General features: G+C 41.6%; 1 protein-coding gene across 1 annotated transcript; it reads left to right on the top strand.

The window, feature by feature from the left end:
• Positions 1-455: 455 nt before the first annotated feature.
• Positions 456-22,633, top strand: LOC125749548 (T-box transcription factor TBX15-like). Its single transcript, XM_049026923.1, has 8 exons — positions 456-985; positions 7,176-7,383; positions 9,963-10,064; positions 12,386-12,557; positions 13,612-13,779; positions 15,787-15,851; positions 18,401-18,498; positions 20,721-22,633. Exons 1-8 carry the CDS (start codon positions 784-786, stop codon positions 21,536-21,538), a joined length of 1,833 nt encoding a protein of 610 aa, XP_048882880.1. The 5' UTR covers positions 456-783; the 3' UTR covers positions 21,539-22,633.
• The last annotated feature ends 1,883 nt before the right edge of the window (positions 22,634-24,516 follow it).

Here is a 24,516-nt window from a genome sequence, read left to right as displayed (position 1 = left end):
ATGCATGCATTTATTTGCCGCGTAAGCACATTTGGATAGCAATCTGTCATTTAATCAAATTAAAAAGTATAGGAGAGTTTAAACACAAACTTTTTGTCAGAGCTCCACTACATTATAAATACTAAACGCACTGCAGCCAGCGAATTGTGTTTTATTCTGTCACATGGTTCCGAAATTCCAGTTGATAATATGTAAACATAATAATAATAACAGTGACAACAACAACAATAGTTAAAAATAATAAAAATAGTAAAATAATATAATCATAATATGATCTTCCAGCCTGATTCATTTAGTTCACTGCAAGTTGCGGGGTAACATCTATTTGTTTAAGGTCTCCTCATTAGAAGTTTTCCCTCTTATGCCATTGGCCAACATATTTTGGTTCCCTCTCATTGCAAGTTTCTTATTGGACGCCCACGCTTTGACAGGCGACGAGAAGGTTGCCCTTAGCACTTCGAGAGTGACAACTTCTCCTTGAGTGCGTACCAGTCGGACAGAGAGTGAACGAGGATAAGAATAAGACTGGACACATAAGAAGGGCTCGAAAGGCAAAAAGGTACCGTCAAAACAAAATTCCTCTTGGGCTGGATCAAGATAGCTGAAGAATGGCAGCCCCTCCACCGGGGAATCTTATTATAGTCAACTTTCGTTAGCCATTGTTTCTTGGATTACTTTGCTGTTTGGAAAGTGTTCTTGCTCTTCGAACGTTTAAACATCACTGCTCTGCATATTAGCCTTCTGGAAGGTGTTTTGCTGCTTGCTGGATTTGCTGTGACAGAGATGAGTGAGCGAAGGCGATCTGCCGCCGCTCTGAGCTCCAGAGCGCACGCCTTCTCGGTAGAATCACTGATTGGGACAAACAAGAAAAGAAAACTCCGTGGCTGGGAGGAGAAAGAGCTCCAGTTGTCCATCGAAAACATTGCGACCAACGGGCATTTGGGGGACGGCGACCATTCGACACAATCCCTGGACATGGACCCCGGTTAGTGCTCTTTGAACGTCCCACAGTCAGAGTTTGCAGTTACGTCGAACGGAAGTTAACTTGGTTACGTGGAGCAGCATATTCACGGCTAAGAAATTTTATGCAGGATTAGTGTAGAGAAAATGTCATTGGCCATGCATTTATCATACTTTTTCAGTGCAGCTCTTTGCACTTATTCACATTTTAATGTTAATATTCCCAATGTTTTATTTTTTATTGCAGTATCACTTCCCGGTGCATCCGTAATTGTGTTATTTTAAATCTACGTAAACAAGTGAAGCATGTCTGTTTTATAAAAACATATAGCATCTACGCAAATGTAAATATTATTTTGTGATGTTAGAAAGTATCATTCTGAGTCAGTCATTTTTTAAGTGGCTTTATTAAGCATCTAATTCAATCACAGTGTGTTATTTCATAACTGATAGCATTTTAATCATTGAAAGGTATGCTATATTTAACCTCCAAAAATCAACCCAATAAAACTTCTTGACGCCTACAAACATGATTTAGAGCAGAATTATAATTATATTATATATGAGGCCCGTCAAGTGATTAGTATTAAAACAGTCTGACTATTATGGGTTAGCTGTCTTTTATAAATAATAACGTAAACAATTGTCTCTTTTATGCAGAGTAAAGAGTTTAGAGCTGAATTTTTGACGTAAATAAAAAACCATTGCTTGCGTGACAGAAATCATTTGTCAAACCCCTGTCTATTAATCAATATTCTGCATTTCAAATATACACATATTCATGTGTGAAATTTGATTTGTGATGTTTAAACAGTTTTTTAATACTAAACAAAGAAGTGCTTGCAGTATTTTGCGTCCTGATGTGGGCATCCGCAAGTAGTCTAAATTTCGGTACTTGAAAGTGTCATTTACTTCGCCTACAGGTCGCATTTTGACAGCGTTTGCTAAATATGTAAATGAAACATACTTCCGGGTGCAGAAAAAAAATCAGTAATTGTTTTGGCCAAATAATACTTGGTTGACAGATATCATTGCAGTATTTAAATCAGATAAATGTTTATATTTGAAATAGAATGCGTGGATACCCGCTCCGACATTCAATTTAAAAAATAGCAGAGCGAATCTATGATCAACGGAAGAGTGATTCTCTAAAACTCCACAGGATATGTTGCCGAGAAGATTTCTGTGTCCTTAATGAGTTTTGGGAATTTAACTAATGTTCTTAGTTGGATTACATGAGGACTGAATGGTTTAGTTCCCAGTACTTTAAAATACGATGAGGAAACTTGCCTTTAGGTCATTGGCGATCTTAGCTCAACAGCTACAAAAATTGTTTTGGAAATTTGGAAAATTGGAAGTTCAAATCCATAACATAGGCTTGTATATTTGTTTATTCATAATTTTATTATGAAAAACTGGAGCTGGAAACAAATCCAATGATTTAGATTTGTTGCTAAACATCATAGTTTTATTATACATGTTTATTTTGGCTTAATTTACAGAATTGCACTTGGTAAAATACTTGAACAATAGTTGAATATTCATAAAACTATTTCACGTAAATTTGTGTCGCGTGTTTACTGTCTAAAGAAATGGTGATATAGTTTAATTTTATGGTGAGTTTGAATGTTTTAAGATTATTCGTGGGCATCACGAATCATCTCTTCAAATAATAGCAATTAGTAAAATGTTAATGAATTGCATTGGTAGTGAAGTATTTTCTAGGCCTGACAATACATCGTTTATAAAGACATGCATTTTATATTTATATTATTAATTTATGTTCCTGGCTCGTTTTAAATTTACACATGGACAGTCATATTTTGAATAATGACCTACTCTTTGTTATTTTTTTCCATTTAATGTTTATTTGTTTATTTTGTACCTAAAGGTTAAAACCCATGTAACATAGTAGAACGCCACCGTCGATTTAAAAAGGGCTTCAGTTGAAACCCTAGCAATTTAGGTGAACAAAATATTTGATATTTTAACATTGACGTATTGTAAAGGAGACTCGACGTATTCAACAATAATTTCCATACCATATACTTATGCAAAAATAAGCAGATCAGGAATTAAACGGCTTGGTCATGGGTCCGATAAAGCCTATCAATTAAACTACAAAAGGCAACACAATTCGGTAAAACATATCCGCTATAACACGCTCATTCGTCACTTCTCCCACACATACGTGATTTGCAGTAAGAAAACGACCCATTCTATCTGAAACATGATTTTAGTTTCATAGTCACGAAATATTTTAAACTCTCTTCAAAAGGCGTTTCATATTGTATTTGCATGTGATAGTGATGCGTTTAGTTTCATTGTGGGTTACTTACCCACCACAAAGGGTAATCCCCGAATACCCCACCCTCACCACACCTAACCCCACGACTTATTATAATATTTATCGAGGACACAACTTTTTCAAATAATCTCTTAATTGTCCGATTGCAAATGACTACTGTATCCGCAGATATTGTAGGTATGTATAATCATAAAACGGCTTCTGATGTTTCAGACAGGGTTTGAACAACGTTATAAATAGAAACACAGATAGTAGCTACCATGCGGGCCAAAAAATATTTGATTTGAATCAGTTTATCTTCAGAGTATCACGTGGCCTGTTTCTCGGCGAGGTGCTCGTCTATATATATATATATATATATATATATATATATATATATATATATATATATATATACACACACACACACACACACACACAGAAGCCGACACGCTATTTGAGCATTAATTACGCGTAGGCCAGATGTTTCTAAACTTGGGATTGATTGAAAAAGCTAGGGTATTCAAGTTTAGGAAGGAAGTCTTTTGGAAAGGCTATCTTTTGAATGTGGGTTTCCAGATTTTTTTTTTTGCCCAGCGAGCGTTTATGATGCTTTGCGTTCGTGGAAATCAATTGAAAACAGCACGACCGTGTGGTCATTCGGCGCGCTCTAGTTTTCGTCTTGACGCAGCGATTTGTTCTTTGATGTGCAACTTCAAACCCACATATGACACACATAATGAAATGCATGTCCCAGAGAAAAATGTAGATCTGAATTAAATTAAAATCAATCAAATATCAGTATAGTGGATTTCTTTGCGAAAAAATGTTTTCGGTTTTTGGTATGTTTAATAACGCTTAGTAACGCTCACCTTAAAACAAAAATTGATTTATTATGTAATTGTACGTGTCTCATTGCAGTATCTCCAGTTATCCGCGTTTACGACAATAATTTCGCTTGCGTTTTTTAACAAACGCAAAATGTGGGATAAGCAATGCTATCCATTTATGTCGGTTCTGCACTGAGGTTAGGCTTATTAAAAATTATACACCTAATTACAGGCATGTAAAATATACATAATCTTGGATGACGCATGATTCCGGAATTAAGTTCAGTATAAATTGTTCCCTGTAGGATGGGTCTCGTGCTGGTAGTCAGACTGCACAATTTAAAAAAGATGTAGCTCTGAACAAACATATGATGCTTTTAATAAATGTGGAAAATGATTTCCTATGCTGAAAGGCATTTTCATTGGTATACAAAGGGAGTACAGTATTAGAGTTCTAATTTGTTTGGTTAGCTATCGCTAGTTATAGGCTTCACTTGGGGTAACAGCGGAAAACCAGCAACAAATATATTTGCAACGTGTAGGTTGATGCCTCTGCTCACAGCATTAACAATTAACAACGGTAACGAGTCACACTTTTGCCCTTTTTTTATTCACGTTACTGTATGTAGACCCTCATATCTGGCATCCTTGTGTAGCTGGTCTTTGTTGACTTTTTTCTCGCCAAATAAATAATCACCCACACGCCCGTGCCAGCATATATACCGACATTTTACAGCCTCGGCCCAGCCCTGTCTGAAGACCATGCAGTTATTTTTATTAACTTAGAGTGAGCATTTTCTGTGAATTTTCCAGGATTATTTTACAATTTATAGACACTTTCACGAATGTATTTATCTGTCCACCAAATATATCTCGGTGTATGCATTAGTCACTGTTTAACCGTGCTTGATTCTGTCAACGTGCACACTCAATTTTTTGAGTGAGTCTCTATAACCCATTAAAAAAAAAAACTATACAGTAAATGTGTAATTTCACAGTACTACAAAGTGAAAAAAAATACATTGTTGATTTGCCCGCTCGTTATGTCACCAAATATTCGCAAACGGTGAACGTAGTATGTTAATACTGGCACTTGTGATCGGTGTAATTATTTGAATCATTTCAGGTTCATGGTTGATGTTTTGATGAAAGATTGCATAAGCATGGGCACCTGTTATATTCCTCAATTAATCCGTTACCCGGCAAATGCCCGTCTGAGTCTTGTGTTTTCTGGCTGGAGAAACGCAGGAAAGGTTTTACGACCTCTCGAAGTACTAATGACGTCACTCACCCTGACGGGGAATAATGACAGAGCCAGAGTTTGGAGGCAGAGTTTATGTAATTGGTATAAACATTGAACCAGAACTGTAAGGACCTGGAGTATCTAAGGGACATAGATCTGACCTTAATTAGAGATCCTTCTCTGAAGGATTCTTATGTCTTAGAGCAGGGGTGTCAAATTCCAGTCCTGGGGCGCTGGACCCCTGTGTAGCTTAGTTCTTCCCCTCTTCCACCACAAATGGTTCAGCTCAAGTGCTGTGTGGTAATTAGCACAAGGAATTGAATCAGGTGTGTTTAATGAAGGGAAACCCAAAAATGTGCAGGGCTGTGGCCCCCCAGGACTGGAGTTTGGCACCCCTGTGTTCGGATGATGCTACATAAGGCAACCATTTGAGAAATGTTGCTGACAGATATTGCTTGGGTGCTTTTTCTTTGACATTGGGCCGCACATTTGTATTTGAAAAACTTTGGTTAGTGGTGGGAGACTTTTCACAATCGCACAGATCCAGGTGAGTTGCCCTGGTTGTAACTGCTTGACAACAATCCTCAAAAAGTTGCCCTGAGTATCATCACCTTTAGACTCTGTGACGGTCTTAACAGTGCTTATCATGTCGTGATGGAGAATCTTGCCACGCTCCTGAGTTTTGGTACAGCTTGATGGGGCTGGATGTGCCTGCAGCATTGAATTCTGCCATTGACAGGCATACCTGAAATCTGCCATCTTTGCTAGCTGACTTGCATTCGCATCGTAATGATTATCGGCAACATAGATGCAGATCCTAGGGTTTAGTAGCCAATTCATTTGTGAGTAAATGCATTATCAATAGGCCAGCTTCGTACTTAAATGTTATTAACCCCCCCCCCACTCCCCACTGAAATACATTAAAGCGAAATGCCAGTAAATACTGAGAACCCGCTGCAGCTGAAATTGCATCTCGCAATAGAACTGGCTTCATATGCCTTTGGAATTTCTTTTCTATAAAAGTTTGAGAAAGGTTATCCCTTTTGCTGGAAAGGACGGCATCAAACAAGCATCACTGAATTAAAGAGTTCCGTGTTTGATGTTGGGTTTTCTAAATATTTATTTTAGTAGATGTTTTTGTTTTTGTTTCGCATGCATGGATGCTGATCTGGGGCTACATGTCACGCAGTCTTATGGTTTAATTAAAGCAATGTGAGTTTTCTGGTCGCGTCAAGTGACACTTACCTTTGGATCATCTTAGAGCTTCAATATAGTCAATGTAAATTAAATACAATTCCCAAGTATATTTGTGGAACTGGGTTGAAGAACAGCAGAACATAAGGAGCGTCTTAAACAATAGGCAGTCTGCCAGCGCGGCCTGCTAGTCTGGGTATATAATATGTAGGTGTTGGCAGACTTATTGATGCTGCGTCCACTGCGGTTCTAGGAATCTTATATCAATCCCCCATCATCCTCTGTGTGAAGAATTGCCCGCTTTGTTCTGGCCTGACTCTTGCCCAGTGAGTTTTCATTCATGGCCTGGTGTTTATGAATCACTGCTAATATTACAGTAGTCATTAGGGTTGACCTTAGCTATTCCCTCCAGGAATTTGTGTATTTGGATCTCTGTCCTTCCCCAAGGGTCACATTAGCTAAATCTACTCTAACTCGGAAACATGGCCTTCCGCACCACATCCACCGAACAGTCACGTGGTTTGAAACGGTCGGCGTAGCTACGCATTGTGGCAGCAGATGATTCCGTTTAAGATGAAAGCAGGATACTGGGCAGCAGAATCGATTAATTTGGCGCCTGTGTTGGGCCTCGTCTGAACCTTCTTTCCTCTGGCCTGGACAGATTCAGAAGCCAGTCCCGGCTCGGACTGCGAGGGCCTGGCGGACGGGATGTCGTGCTCGTTCGGCTCTCCATCGGACCTGGGTCCCGCCGCCCGTGATGCCTCGCCACCCTCGTCCATGGAAGAGGTCCAGGTAGAGCTGCAGTGTGCCGACCTCTGGAAACGCTTCCACGACATCGGCACGGAGATGATCATCACCAAAGCGGGCAGGTAACACCCAGCACAAGACCCCCCCAAGGAAAATCTCACCATGCTGAAGCTAAATGCTAAATGAATAATAAAATTATAAATAATAAAATGTTTAAATGCTCTTCCGTTCTTCAAATCGATTCATGCATCTAAAGTAATAAATCTACAATATAATCAGGTTAATCTATGATCATTATAAACTGTAATACTATATATATATGTGATCACGTGTAACGTGAAATATGCAAACATACATGTGCACGTATGATGTTTAAAAGTCTCTCAGTAAAATTCAGCCAATGATAATAATTTCCCCTTTCTACTGAAATCATGTTCCTGGGTCACAGCGGGCAGAATATAAGAGCTAGAGAGGGTTTGTGTGACTACAGGAGCACATCTGATCATTAATATTTGTCAGAAAAGGCCCCTACACTGCTTGTGGTGCAGGGTCTCTTATTCAAAGCACATGGGGATAAGAACTCTGGACGTCTGACCACCACTGTGCAGGAACAGGCCAAACTGGGTTTGTACTGGGCTGCATTGGTCTGTGTGCTGTTGGTAATATCAGTCAGTATGGGGTTGGAGCTGATTCAATTGAAATATATATTTTTATGGGAGGGGTAATTTTCCTTATTTTCTATGACTAGAGCAGGTAATTTCACTTACAGAATCAGTCCACCTCAAGGTAGGAGAGCCGGATATATCCCTTTAAATGTATGATTTTACTCTCAAACAGATGTTAGAATTGTTTCCATGCATACCAGCCCTTGCAGTTTTTCTCTGTCATTAAAGCTGATATATGGCTGATAAAAAAAAATACAATCTGAAAACACGTTATCAAATAAAATGACTGAATAGTATGGGGCAAAAAACATCTGCACGCGTAGTTTCATTTATGTATGATGGGTTTTATTAATAGTTTACAGTAAACAGTTTAGAAATACATGATGCTACTTTTTTCTAGCTAATAGCTGTCGGCATAATGCTACTATTTTGATGCTAATAAGAGCATATTTTTTATTCTATATATATATTGTTATTTTATTCTATTGTTATCATATATTTTTGTTATTTTTCATCTTTCCACTGCAGTGTTATATATACATATGTATATATAAAAGATGTTATTTCAGACATATTTTTTATATTGGTGGTATAAAATGAATTTATTAATCCGTATGATCCTCAGTAGATTTTAAGAAAGGGACGATTTAAGTGAATTTTCCAATATCCAAACCATTCTTGTTACAATAAAAACTACATGTAGGTTAAGTTTTTTTTGATTAATGCGTATCAAATTAAATAAAAATGTTACTGTAATCATAAACACTCCTCATTAATAACACATCTCCTTATTTCATTTAGTCGGTAGATATATTTGATTTTGTTCAAATATTTAAATAAAATATTTTTATATGAACTTCTTATGAGCAATAAAGATTTTTAAAAATTTGGGTCATTCAGTCTTAGTTGTTTATGCATTTATATATATATATATATATATATATATATATATATATATATATATATATATATATATATATATATATAGTAGCTAGCCCATTAAAACTTATTTTAAGAAGCATACTTATGTTATAAATATTCATGTTTTCAATTATATGCCTTATGCACATTTATCAGACACCTCTGACCATCCTACCATAACTTATGCCATATATAACATGCGGCTGAAATCGATACTCCTTATTTCATGAATAATTGAATTTCATGAATGGAATTTATGCTGACCGCTGCCCTTTGAAATTTACGTTACCCCGATCATTGTATATGAAAGGTTATTTTGGTAGGCTGTCTATATTTTATGTCTGCTAACAATGGATCTGTAAATTTTCAGTAACCATTAAATTCTCCCTTTCTTTTCATTTTGAGGGTGAGATTTATGATACTGAAATATTTTAAAGCAAAATGAAATGAGAATGTGTCATAAAACACTCTGGATTCTGTACATTTTAATAAGCATGAGTCCCTAACCTTTATCCATAAATTTGCAGAAAATCTCTGTAATTCCTGGGCATTGTTTAGTTCCAGACTGACAAAGCCTGGAATAGCTGATAGGTACCCGGTGTTATTCCAGATGTCCCAGAACTTTCCCTTTCTTATTTCAGACCTTGTTCGCTGATGAAAATCTGTCATACATTAAATGTCAACAGAATCAGGATCATAAGAAATTTGAGTCCATCTTTCACGCTGATAAAAGGGGCAAAATCAGATTTTACAGGGATTTCATTGAGCAATACTTTTAGAAATAGGTAAATAGAGGTTTATACATGTTAAATTGGTTTGAATTCAATATAATAATGGAGTAGAGATCTCAAACAGAGACGCCGCGTCTTGTGATTGCACTGCCTTGTTCCCCCTACAAACTCAGTGCTCTGTTGCAGATGTTTTGGGAAAAAAACAACCATTTAGTAGTGATTGTCACACAAGACAAAACACGGAGGAGCTTTTAATTAGAGGACCTTTTTTGTTAAAGTTATAATGCTAATTCATCAGGCTGGGTTTGCATGCATTTGCATTTATTATTATATTTTTGAAAAGGAAATCTTTTCCAGTAACTGGCTTTTCCTAAAAATATTCAGGAGGATGTTTCCGGCCATGAGGGTGAAGATTTCCGGCCTGGATCCCCGGCAGCAGTACTACGTCGCAATGGATATCGTTCCAGTGGACAACAAGAGATACAGGTGGGGAACAGAGCTTCTGTCAGCACAGGTCACAGGGTAGCGGCTCAAGATCCGGCCGGCGGGAGACAGAAATCTGACAACCAGCAATCCTCTCCGTGAATCCAGTTGTGTCAGTTTGCTGTGGTACCTTAGATGGTTTATGTCCTGAAGCATTTTTTTTTATTTGTCTCACTGATCCAACAGATATGAGGCTGAATATTCTGTCTGGTTTTCCCACTAAACAGATTTTTGAACCTGCTTTTAATTTCCAAAATATTTCAGGGAAATATTCAAGTTTTTTCTCATGTTTACTGTATTAAGTAACTGCACTAAATACACTTATTCAATTTTCATAAACCGTTCTAGCTGACATGGTATATATCATGTTTTATTTGTTATCGATCTAAACACTGTACAGAAATTTAGATGTAAACATTTAACACGTGCTGCAGTATCAGGATTTTAACATTTTCCATGCAGCAGTCCAATCTTATGTCTGTCTAGGTCATCAGTCTGCATGAATGTGTGCTCATCCACGTGCACTCGTGTGTGAGTGTGTGTCTGTGCGTTTGTAATTATTACATCGTGGAGAACAAATTTCCTCCATACAAATTCCCTGTAACTTTTCATTTTGTGGGGACATTTTTTAGTCCCCACAAGGATAACCTCAATTTAATGAAATTCTCTGAAGGCAATTAAAAAACTAAAAATGCCATAACTACTATATTTTGTTAGGTTACTTATGGTTATGGTTAGGGCTGGGTAGGGGTTAAGGTCATCATTGTTGGGATTAGGGTTTATGCCCATATAAATTAATGGAGAGACCCCATAAAGATATGAGTATGGTCTGTGTGTGTGTGTGTTTCTTTGAGTTTTATCTCTCTGTCAGTTGCTTATTTAAGAAGTGGACTGGACAGGGCGTCGCGTGAAGCCTGATCGTATCGCACCGAGTGGCTGTAATGTAAAAGTACGATCTCCACTGTTTGTGCCAGATGGCAAACTTATGGTGGATGAAAGGAGACTAATCAGATTTCCATCAAAGATTCAAGCTAAGGTTTCACTTGTCTTTCCCTGCTACACAGAGCATAACCCCAAACACCTCTCCGAGCAGGAAATTAGAGACGTTTCATGCCTCCTCTTGGGAGGTGGGCATTTAATTCACATGAACGGCAACAAAGAGACCAAACACGGCCGTCTGACCGTGTTTTATCCCTCGGTGGTGGCTTGGAGGAAAAGGCGTTAGAGCTAAGCGCTTTCAACTGCCTGCACGGGCAGAACTAAAGTCAAACAGCTGCCGGGGGGGTGTGGGAGTGATTCGGGGGGGTACCCATAGTTCATGTCTTACAGTCCTCAGAAGGAATGCTTTGTTTTTGGTGGGGATGGATATAGATTACTGCTGTAGTTTGTTGTGTAGCTAACATACGGCTAATGTGAGTAATTAAAAATGACACCCCCTCTCCCAGCCAGAATAAGAATTAGCACTAGAGAGCTGCACCGGGGACGATGTCTGCCCCCATTCCTGTCCGACCTCACGAACATCTAAACCATGCCCACTTCGTCCCAGCATGCACCAACAGTACAGGCTAAAATGAAATATGTCCATATTTGCCTTAAGTATCTTAATTATTAAGTTTCACACTTGACACTGTCTCCAGGTAGTGCTGAGGTGAGAACGAATAATTTAACCCCACAATAGGACTCATAATTAATATGGCATACATAAGAATATGCATTCGACCAATTTCATTACCATTACCGCAATGTCACCATGCATTTTACAGGCGGTCTCCCAGTTATAAATGTGATCCATTCCCTAACTCTGTCTGTAAATCGAATTTGTAGGTAAGTCAGACCAGGTATGTACTTACAGTATATAGCATCTGTCAGTTAAATGTTTGTCTTAATATATATTATATATTTACCGTACTGTACGCTGAAGCTACACAACATTTATGTGATCATCACAAAGATGTGCGTTCATAATTACGAACCATTGTATTTAACTAAAAATTTTTATGTAATAAGTTTTATGGCAGTTCATTCGTAGGTATGAGTTTTCTGTAAGTCGGATGTTCTTTACTCGGGGGTCTGTATTACCATCCCTTTGGGAACACCGTAACGTTCATCTCCACTCCTGCTGTTACCATGGGAATATTTTAATTCCCCCCCCCTTCCTGTGGATTACCTAGGATATCTGTGTTATTACCACTTTCCCCATTCCTGTGCAGCTCTCTAATTCGAACACCCAGGCGCCCTGTCACAGTTCCCACTTCGATTCAGGCTCTGGGCGTGTGTCCTTAGCTAATCTGTGTTTCTCTGCGGCCCCCACCCCCATCCTCCAGGTATGTCTACCACAGCTCCAAGTGGATGGTGGCAGGAAACGCCGACTCCCCCGTGCCCCCCCGCGTCTACATCCACCCGGACTCGCTGGCCTCCGGCGACACCTGGATGAGGCAGGTGGTCAGCTTCGACAAGCTGAAGCTGACCAACAATGAGCTGGATGATCAAGGCCATGTGAGTGGGCCATGCCATCTTCACATCTCCATCTTCACATCTCCACCTTCACATCTCCATCTTTACTCCTCCATCTTTACCTCTCAGTCTGTACATCCCTCGTTATATCACCATCTTTACATTTCAATCTTTACATATACCTTTTTATGGCTCCCAGTAGAAAGTGTGTGTTTCACTTCAACACAGAACTTTCGCTTTAGTTTCATCACCATTTACCTTGTCATTCTGACATAACCTTCTTTGTAAATATTAAAATATACATAAAAAATATCAGGCATGAATAAATATCTGTCAAACAAAAACGGAGATAATTTGGGCAACAGCAGATAAGCAGTGAGGGGACCGTAGTTTTGCTGATCAGAAAGTGAATGCCACTATTAACCACAAAATATATCAAGGGCAGTAAATTGCAGCAGGTGTTTCAAACCTTCCATGTTCATCATTAATATGAAATCACAGAAGTAAAGTTTAGTTTGTTCAGTAAATCAGGCACAAGGAAGAAAGAGCGGTAATCATCAGACCTTTAGGTTCTAAAAAAAATTAACTATATGAAAAGTAAATGTGAATTGAACAATTTATCAATTAAGAACATATATTAAGGAAAAGGACTTGCATGAAAACCAGATGTCAGCATAATCCCATAGTATGACAGAATGTGGAAATTAAGGCATAAATTGCAATTCTGGTTACAGCCAGAGCAGGACACATTGTCCACATCGCTCCAATTTCCGAAAATGTTGTTTTCTCTTTAATTTTTGGATGCTGGAAATTCACACAAGTGCTCAGGACAGGGGTGGGAAATCTTATCCGCAATGGGCCAGTGTGTATTCGGGATTTTGGGGTAACCTTTAGGTCGGCTGTTCAAACCCAGGTTTGAGGACCTTTCAACCAATCAGACTTATAATTAGTCGTCTAATTAGGGAGTTGCAACGCAAACTCAACTACACAGCAGCCTGTTCTGGATAAGAAGTCAGTTCACACTGGCGGTGTCCGCATGCCCTTGTTGGGATGCTGTCACCCTTTTGTGACTCGCCAACGGACCCTCTGCTTCCAGATCATCCTGCACTCGATGCACAAGTACCAGCCACGGGTGCATGTGATCCGAAAGGACTTTAGCAGCAACCTGTCCTCCACCAAACCCATCCCTAGTGGCGAGGGGGTGAAGACCTTCACCTTTCCTGAAACCGTGTTCACAACTGTCACTGCCTACCAGAACCAACAGGTGAGTGTGGCACAAGTGTGCCCCAAGCGCTTCGCCCGGACACTGCAGGCGGTCACTCTGAATATGTCGGATAGATAAAAAAGCAGCTTTAAACAGACCCACAGGCTGCTGGAGATTTAGCTGGGGTGGTTATCTTGGGTGCAATATACACTCGTTATGGGTGCAAGGGATAGACACAAAGTCTACACACAAGGTCTGTTACAGATGCAGAAAACAGTGATTTTTAGCCCTTTTGCTAAATTATCCATCCATCCATCTTAAAATCATTTATCCTGGTCAAGGTCATGTGGGGGGCCTGGAGCCTATCCCAGGCAGTACAGGGAATAGAGCTGGGGAGCCAGTCCCTCATTGGGCAAACGAGTCCGGCTTCACAGGGGGGCCAGTGTGGGCCTGGCCCACCCAATCACAAGGCTGGCCCACCCAGCCAAGAGGGGGAAGAGAAATAGAAAAATGTGTTCTTTTCCCGAGGATATATTTTTTTGTTTTATTCTTTGCAAAAATGTATCTTTGATTTGCGCATAAATGTAACAAAAATATAAATAATCTCGGACTCTACATACAATCACCGTTCATACGAATGGAGACGATCACCCAATTGGTGTTAAACTTGATATTTTTATGTGACGTTGGAGTCTAATGTACATATTTCAGCGGTCACCCAGCTTACTTTACGCATTCTTGTAAATGTATCTAAAAAAGGGACTTTGCTGTCTGTACATAAAATGAACATAATATCAACAACCATTTTCCATCTTATTTGTCATCTTAATTGTTCGTACCAGTTTTTGATCTTTTATTTAGCTAAATATTTAGATATTTTGATAGGTTGCTATAGCTAACTATATTGGTTAGCTGAACATTCTAGTTAGCTAGCTAGTAACAGGAGTTTAGCCTAAATTTACAAAACGTAGAAATGTATAGATTTCTGGTACCGACAAAAGCTACCACAGATAATCTCCAAGCCAGCCGGTTCTAAAAATTTCAGTGGTGGAGAGAGATGTTTCTCTGCTTTGTGGTACACGTCTAGACCTTGACTTGAATATTCCATCAAAAAAGATGCTTGCTTTTGCTTTCCCTGTCGGGTATGTAGTAGTCTCACATGTCATGACATGCAGTATTTAAGGTTCACAGTGCTATTCTGTGTATAATATAGCTTAAAAGTAGCTAAGTTAGGTAGCATTTTGTGCAGAAGTTTCTCTCTGAAATATCCTGTTTAAGTAGAAATGTTGTGTCCTACTTAAAGTATATATGATGGAGGATGATCCACACACACGCACATACATGCATGCACACAGACACACACACAGACTCATGCATGCATACAAACATACACACATGCCCACATAACTCATGCCCACTCATACGCATCTGCACACATGCACACACTGGATAAGGTGTCAGATAACTTTAGGATGTACATGCTTGGAAATTAGGAGCCCCATAGAATGCTTGGCTGTCATAGGACGTCTGTCTCAAATATCCAGTTTTTTTTAATAATTGCCCCCCCAAAAATCTTCCTGGCCCCCCCTGTTCCCGAGAGCTGGAGCCGAGCCTGCTCACAAATACTGTCATACTCCATCGGCAATTCGGAGACACCAGTTTTCCTCACTACATGCAACAAAACTTAAAAAACTAAATCTTCATTTCCTTTCACTGGATTTTGGCAAATGGGCCGTAGGGATCTTTGCAGATACTTAAGGTGAAACAACACTGTAGGTCTTCAGGTGAGACTCTCCTGCTGTGAGCGTTTCTTCAGATTAATTAAAAACGCAGCTGTTTCTTCTGAGACGCCAGAATAGTTTAGATATGAAATGTGTGTGGAAGCAAGGCTGCACTGGGCTTCGTTTGCGCCTGCCACTGTCACCTTGGCCTACAGCAGTGATTCCCGACCTCCCAGTGGCCGCAGTGCACGTCCAATAAGTCAGCGACGTTCAGCTGGTGTGCCGCAGCATGCAGGCGTCCAGGCGGCTTAAATCACTAACGTTTCGTTTTTCTGACATTTCACAGATCACCCGACTAAAAATTGACCGGAACCCATTCGCGAAAGGATTCCGAGATTCTGGAAGGAACAGGTAGGGAGTAAACAAAAGGCAACACGTGCTTGTTTTTATACGTTTCTTTGGGGGTTCAAGAGCCCGAGGCCGGCAGAGAGGTGCTCCGCCCCCAGCCCTGGCCCTGTCTGAGATCGGATTCTGACTGATGGTGTAACTGGGAGACGGGGAAGTGTGCTCACTGCACATGAGCGCAGGGCCATCTGGGGCTCATTACAGCCACTATCTCACACATCTTTCCCTCATTTCTCAAACAATAGAGCTCCTGATTTATACACTCTCATTCAGATTTCACTGCAGCAAGGCTCACAATGAAAGCAGAGTGTAGTCTCGCATCCATACACACGTGGTCTGTTTTTATAAGTGGAATCTTATGACAAATGCGGCACTGAAAAGACATCGCTGCTTCTCTTCTTTTATATTTTACTGTAGCATAAAACTCCCACTTAGCGACGCTTTGTTAACTATTATGTTATGCGTTTAATTTCAACTTGTCAGGCAAACTCTGTGCATGGAAATTTACAAGAATTTTATATCCCAGTAACAGATTTTCTTGGTTGTTATGGAAATAGAGCAATCCTAACTAATTTTTTCATAGATGATTACTTTGCCTCTCTCTTACAACAAACACACACACACACACACACACACGTAGGGTATACCTATCCTTATGGGGCCTGCTCATTCACTTCTATGGGAAAAACGCTAACGCTAACTATGACAACCTTAACCCCCACCCTGCCCTAACCATAACCATAAGCAAAATACAAGAGTTTTTTTCATTTTTTTCATAGCAGTCACTGATTTTTATAAAATTGCGCATAAGGATAGGTATACCCGCTCACACACACACACACACCCACACACATTTCTATTAATATCATTGTGAGGACTCTCCATTAATTTCTATGGGGAAAAACTCAAATCCCAACAATCACAACCATAACCACTACGCAGCCCTAACCTTAACCATACTGTAAGTAACCAAACAAAATACCAGATTTTTGGCATTTTTAGCTTCTTTGATTGCAGTCACAACTTTTTATACCAATGAGTTTCCCATTGTGAGGACCGGAAATATGATCCCCATAATGTTAAAATAACATGTTTATACCACTTTGTGGGGACCCACCCACATACACACACACACACACACACACACACATGACCTACCCACCCACATACACACACACTTCACATGGCCTACCCACATACATATACACACACACACACACACATGGCCCACCCACACACTTCACATGACATACCCACCCACACACACACACACACACTTCACATGGCCTACCCACCCACACACACACACACACACACTTCACATGGCCTACCCACATACATATACACACACACACACACGGCCCACCCACACACTTCACATGACATACCCACCCACACACACACACACACACTTCACATGGCCTACCCACCCACACACACACACACACTTCACATGGCCTACCCACCCACACACACACACACACTTCACATGGCCTACCCACCCACACACACACACACACACACTTCACATGACCTACCCACCCACACACACACACACTTCACATGGCCTACCCACATACATATACACACACACACACATACATGGCCCACCCACACACTTCACATGACATACCCACCCACACACACACACACACACACTTCACATGACCTACCCACCCACACACACACACACACTTCACATGGCCTACCCACATACATATACACACACACACACACATGGCCCACCCACACACTTCACATGACATACCCACCCACACACACACACACACTTCACATGGCCTACCCACCCACCCACATACACACACACACACACACACACACACACACATGACCTACCCACCCACATACACACACACTTCACATGGCCTACCCACATACATATACACACACACACACACACATGGCCCACCCACACACTTCACATGACATACCCACCGACACACACACACACACACTTCACATGACCTACCCACCCACACACACACTTCACATGGCCTACCCACCCACACACACACACACACACACACACATGGCCCACCCACACACTTCACATGACATACCCACCCACACACACACACACACTTCACATGACCTACCCACCCACACACACACACACACACACACATGGCCCACCCACACACTTCACATGACCTACCCACCCACACACACACACTTCACATGACCTACCCACCCACATACACACACACTTCACATGGCCTACACACACACATGGCCCACACACACACACTTCACATGACCTACCCACCCACACACACACACTTCACATGACCTACCCACCCACACACACACACTTCACATGACCTACCCACCCACATACACACACACTTCACATGGCCTACCCACCCACATATACACACACACATGGCCCACACACACACACTTCACATGACCTACCCACCCACATACACACACACTTCACATGGCCTACTCACCCACATACACACACCAAACGCCGCAGTTTTTCAAACAGGGCTCAGCCTCACTCTCCACCTTCTCTCCCTCCGTGACTGCAGGACTGGCTTGGAGGCCATCATGGAGACCTATGCCTTTTGGAGACCTCCAGTGCGAACGCTGACATTTGAGGACTTCACCAACATGCAGAAACAGCAAGGTGCTTGGCGCGGGCTGAGCTCTCAGCGAGCAGAGCTGGCTGCCATTTTGACAGCTGTAATGTAACAATCTCAGCTCTCCCGTGGCCAGCAGTGACTTTCCTCTAACTCCTTGTCCAAAATGACATCTGCTTCCTATCAAACTCGTCGAAGCTGATTAAAAGTTAATTAACCTCCAGCAAAATGTGCACAAGCGGTGTAATTTTAAGTATATTCATCGCCTGTAAACTCACACAAATATGGCCAGGGAAGATTTTATCCGCGACACCCATGTCCCCGAAAAGCGGTCACACTAACAAACCATGACATCACCGTGTGGAATCGCCAATGTAGCGACAGATTTTACCCTGTGCTCTTATCAAAGTCATATTAAGCCCTGGACAATCCTGCATTACTTCATTACCAATATTGCGAATTTTGAGTAAGCTTTTTTATCAACGCTCTGAGCTCCAGGCAACGGCCCATTTATAAAAGATTCTATGACTGATTCTTACAGCTGTCATTATTTTGTCCAGAAATCTGACGTGCTGGATCTGGATGTGCTCATGTAAGGCTTGCATATGTAGGATCGGTCCACATGTGCATAAATACCTACTTTTTATTGCCATGCGCAAAGCATGCTGGCAAACCCCACATTCAAACTGCATTTCGTTCGCGGCGCCGTCTCTCGTTAAGGGCACTGAATTACCTGAGGAGGATCTCTCCCCAAGGATCGCGTTATGCTGGAACCCGCAATGTTTTTTTTTACTATTTCAGTAATTTATAACTTCAAATTATTTCTGAGAGTAATAAAATAAAGTGTGGACTCCTTGTTCCCATTTCCACAAAAAGCAAATTCTTACCACGTTGCGACATCTGTTTATTATCAGATTCTCTGGACGAATTAAATGTTAATTAAAAGTCGCAAAGTTTCGCGTTATGAAGTCACGCTTCCTCCCATCATCGGTCGCACAGGCTGGATCGTATCTCTGACCGGTCGGCACCGCAAATCTACAATCCGCAACTTTTACTCATCACTGTTTTGTCCTCCGTTGTGCTGCAGTTTAAACGGACCCATATCAAAACAAAACAAAATTCTGAAATAGCTCATTTTCATGGAGCGCATGGGTCATAACATTATTTTTTTTAGTTTTTATGAGTCTCTTCCAATATGCAGAATCTGAAGCGTTTAACGACAGCACGCTTACTATAAAATGCAACCAGGCTGTGTGTAATCCTGCTGGTTGTATTTATTTTATTAGTCCCATTAGTGTCTGGCAGCATTCCCAAACAACTGGCATTCGCGGTAACCCTTTGTGTATTTAGTACAGCAACGACAGTCTCTTGTACAACTAAAAAAAAGCATATATTTTATTTATTTAGTTTTGGCGGAGTGGGGGAGGGGGTCATTCCATTCACTGGTTTCCATTCCTGGCTCAGCGATTTTTCGGCAGTCTGTGATTAATGGCTATGTGGGAGCTTCGCTGTTTTGTTGTTGGTGTTTTTCTGCTTTATTTGTCCTTCACTCCAGTGTAATGCTGTTTGCCCGCGCTGTGCTTAATACTGTGTGTGCGCTGTGCATAGCGCCACATGTAATGCTGTGTGTGCTTGCTGTACATAGTGCTGTGTGCGTGCTGTGCATAATGCTACGTGTAATGCTGTGTATAGTGCTGTGTGTAATGCTGTGTATAATGCTGTGTGTGTGCACTGTGCATAGCGCTACGTGTAATGCTGTGTGTGCTTGCTGTGCATAGTGTTGTGTGTAATGCTGTGTTCTGTGTATAGTGCTATGTGTAATGCTGTGTGTGTGCACTGTGCATAGCGCTACGTGTAATGCTGTGTGTGCTTGCTGTGCATAGTGTTGTGTCTAATGCTGTGTTCTGTGTATAGTGCTATGTGTAATGCTGTGTGTGTGCACTGTGCATAGCGCTACGTGTAATGCTGTGTGTGCTTGCTGTGCACAATGCTACTTGTAATGCTGTGTGCTGTGTATAGTGCTGTGTGTAATGCTGTGTGCTGTGTATAGTGCTGTGTGTAATGCTGTGTGCTGTATATAGTGCTGTGTGTAATGCTGTGTGCTGTATATAGTGCTGTGTGTAATGCTGTGTGCTGTGCTTAGTGCTGTGTGTAATGCTGTGTGCTGTGCTTAGTTCTGTGTGTAATGCTGTGTGCTGTGCTTAGTGCTGTGTGTATGCACACTGTGCCTAGTGCTGTGTGTAATGCTGTGTTTATCCATGTCTCACAGGGGGAAGCACAGGCACCTCTCCGACCACCTCCAGCCCTGGAACCCCCTCCCCGTCAGGCCCCTCTCACCTACTGTCCCCATCCTGCTCCCCGCCCACCTTTCATTTGGCACCCAACACATTCAACATGGGCTGCCGAGAGAGCCAGCTATGTGGCCTGGGGCTGCCTGAGTACCCTGCCTGCGCCCGCGCTAACGTCGCCGCCCTGCAGGGCTACGGCGGCCTGGCCGAGAGCTCATACAGCCGCTTACAGCCCGGGGGGGCAGTCGCCTCCCAGCCATCGGAAACCTTCCTGCCACAGAGGACTTCCTCCATGATCGGCAGTGGGATGCCTGGCGTCGCCCACACCTCCCTGCCCAGTGGCGCCGGTAGCAAGATGGATGCCTACAGCGGCCAGCTGGGGTCCTTCCCCGCCCCACAGCTGCAGTACATGATGCAGGCGGGCGGCTCAGCCTCGGGACCCACCCCCTCCACCACCTCCGCCTCTGGCTCCTCCTCTTCAGCCCACGTGTTCGGCAGTGGGCACCACGCGCAGCAGGGATCATACAATGCCTTTTCTCTCCATGGCCACTACAATCTTTACGGATACAATTTCCCCACGTCCCCGAGGCTGGCCCCAAGCCCAGAGAAATTGACGGCGGCCCAGGCAGGCTTGCTACCCCCCTCCCACGGCGGAGCTTTCGGAGAGCGCCAGTATTTGCCCAACAGCATGGATGCTGCACATGTGATTGGCAGTTCCACAGGTAGCCAGCAGGGCGGCGGCACCTGTGACAGTCGTCATTATGGACAACCCTCTCAGATGTCAGTTCACATGGTGTGAAAGGATCTGTTGGGTTTCTGCCCTTCAGTGCTCTTCTAGTTATATTTCAGATGCTTGTTTCTTCTCTGCCTCCTTCTAAAGGGGTCTGTAGCTACACAGAGAAAAGAGGAATTAGTGAAAAAGGAGTGAGCGATCTTACAGACGTCTATGTTTCCTTATAACAAACTGAAATAAAAAAAAACTCAGAAAACTCAGTTCACATTAGGTTTATATAATGTATTAAGTTTTCTTACATTAGAATGATCTGAATATACTTTGCTAATGGAGTTAATTGTTAGTTTCTTACCTCCCGGACTTGGCATGGCCCGTTCCTCCCCGGTCACTAGTGCGGGTGACTTTGCGTGCAGGCAGCTCCCAAGAAACTCAAGTCCAAGCAGTGGCATAAAATGGCATTGTGGAAGATTCTGGAAGCTGCACTGCAACAATATGCAGAACTGACCTGGCTAACTGTTCCCCGCTACGTCTGGTCAGTTCCAACCAGGACTCTAGAGACTTCTCAATGAAAATTCATCATTTTTTTTTCTCAATGCCATCGTTACGGCCATATGCTGGAACCTCTGCGATTTGTGTTAAACACACAGCAGGTTTTTGTGTGGTGACATGGGGAGGGGATTGGGGACAGGGATAAAAGGACTGAAATGTGAGTTTCAGCTGCACATCGTGGATAAATGTATATAAAAATTGTACAAGGAGAGACGTGAACGCCGAGCCCCTGATCTCTCTGTGGGGCCCTCGATGGTTCTGAGCCTTTGAGCCGCTGATGAATTCATGTTCGCTCATGATAATTCATCATTACTCGTTTAATCATTCTAATAGGATGAGATGTTTTTAAAAATAGGTAAGGGAAACCGATATGTTTTGAAGTTGTGTGGAAATACAATATCGAGAATAATTAAGATTATTGAATGTGTTTTCAGTGCGTGGTAGATAACCTTATTTATGTGTCCAAAATTGATGCAGTTATGTTCATCGAATAGAAACAGTGAGGAATGTGTAGAATGTCATAAAAATGAGTAAAAATGAAAAGCAGATATTCATCTAAAGGCCTATTAAAGCTGTAAATACATAAAAAAGCTCAATAAACATTTGACTTTCTTTCCATGTGTTGCTTTCATGTGAATGATAGTATGACAGCTGGCCTTAGAAAATATTATATTTGGAATCAAAGCCTTTTACAGCAAATGGTAAAGTGCTTTGCAGCTTGGTTACGTACAACTACAATATATATTTTTATGAAGCAATTTTGGTCCAAGTCTGCAAAATTCGACGGCTCCTCTGTGCTTTGTTTTGCACTATAATAAAATACTATTCAGACCAAATTACAGAACATATTTGCGAAGTTTCATGTTGCACAGACACAGTTTACTAAAAAACAAAATACCACATTAAAATAAAAACACAAATGTAGTCATACATACCCGAATTTGAATGAACACACTTCAGCTTAATCAAAAAAACATTCAGGCCTAACAGAATATGAGCCAAAAGCATATTTTAATTTTTAAACTTTAAGCCTGAGTCATTATTTTTCAAGTCTTAATCTGTCAAAATTAATGCATACCAAAGTGATGTCAGCAATTCAACAAAACAATATGTGTGCCCATTCAGTCCAGTTAAAATGCAGCTTTGTCTGCACACTTGAACTTGAAGGTTGTTCCAGGACTCTGTTGCATTCAGCTACCACTGGAAATCTGAAGAGAGTTTTATTTGGGGTTCCCGACCCACACAGACATCGCCCTCGCTATGCAGTTACGAATGCGTGGTAGCAGATTTGTTGAAGTAATGCTACTCAGAGTTTAATGAGCAGTTTTTAAAAACAGCTTTATAACAGCAGAACAACCGCTATCATCTGTCATAAAAGTTCATTGTAAGCAATCACAAGATGTTATATATCTAGTGATCCGTCTTCCCTGTATGGAACGCTGACTAAATGATATAATGATAGTAGTTAAAAGTCACTTTTAATCGATGTTGGTATGTGAAAACGCCCAGGTCACATGTTTGGTAAGCTGTTGGAAATGGCCACGGGATACAAGTCAGTGAGTTTTGTTAAAGCTGGGGCCCTCCTGCTTCACACTGTAATCCTGCATCTTGCCTTCTTATGACATCAGTGGTTTGCTTTTACAGCTACTGGCTGTTAGCATCAATTTATCAGGTGTTTTTATCCACAGAAGCATGTAGACAGGGCCATTTAATGCTTATAATGAAAAGCAACAAGTTATATGAAGCTATGAGCCAGAACAAAACATGACATACTTCATCGAGAGCTCCGATGGCATCCACACTGGGGGCCTGGCCCTTACGGCAGGCCCAGCTACACGTACGATAAAAAGCTCATATTCTGTTCCAGTGTGTATCCTGAGATTATCAGGCCAGTGAATGCGACATTGACAGCACCAAGGTCTGAGGGTGGAGTTGATTGGTTAAGGAGGACAGAGGACCTAGAGGAGAGGGGAGGGGTGGGGGCAGGTTTTGTACCTTGTCTTTTAGGCCCAGTTTTAAGGCCATGGTACGAAACGTGTACTTGAGAAGGAGGCTTTTCATGGAATGATGTACAGATGTAGGGGGTGGGTTGGGAGGTTATATATTAAATAGGTTAAAAGGAACGTCAAGGAATGGATATGTTTTTCTTGGCGTTGATTTGCAGGAACAGGTGTTCGCAGTTCCGACAGAGAAACAAATCTTATTTTTAATAGGCACTGACCACTGCTAAGGATTCACCAGTTTTACCAAGCAGTCGCACAGACATACCTTCTGGAAGCTTCCACAGGGAGCCCAATTTGGGAGGTACGGAGTAACTGCGATCGCCCCACTGCACACATGCTTTACTGTGACAAACAATAGCTTAAATCTCCATTGGCAGGGCCTTCCAGCTGTGCACACCATCTCAGGCAGCAAGCTGAACCCCAGGCTTCGATCCTCCTGCCGACTGTAACCAGGATTTCTGCTAACCGCCATGGTTTCGTCACAGAGGAACA

Source organism: Brienomyrus brachyistius, chromosome 1, assembly GCF_023856365.1.
Source record: "Brienomyrus brachyistius isolate T26 chromosome 1, BBRACH_0.4, whole genome shotgun sequence".
Lineage (NCBI taxonomy): Eukaryota > Metazoa > Chordata > Actinopteri > Osteoglossiformes > Mormyridae > Brienomyrus > Brienomyrus brachyistius.
The sequence above is the reverse complement of the archived record's forward strand: the minus strand, read 5'-3'. Positions and strand labels throughout refer to the sequence as shown.

Coding starts and splice junctions, on each gene's coding strand:
- LOC125749548 (XM_049026923.1), top strand. CDS start 784: ATGAGTGAGCGAAGGCGATCTGCCGCCGCTCTGAGCTCCAGAGCGCAC. Junction 12,558..13,611: donor AGCTGGATGATCAAGGCCAT/GTGAGTGGGCCA, acceptor CTCTGCTTCCAG/ATCATCCTGCACTCGATGCA. Junction 15,852..18,400: donor CGAGATTCTGGAAGGAACAG/GTAGGGAGTAAA, acceptor CCGTGACTGCAG/GACTGGCTTGGAGGCCATCA.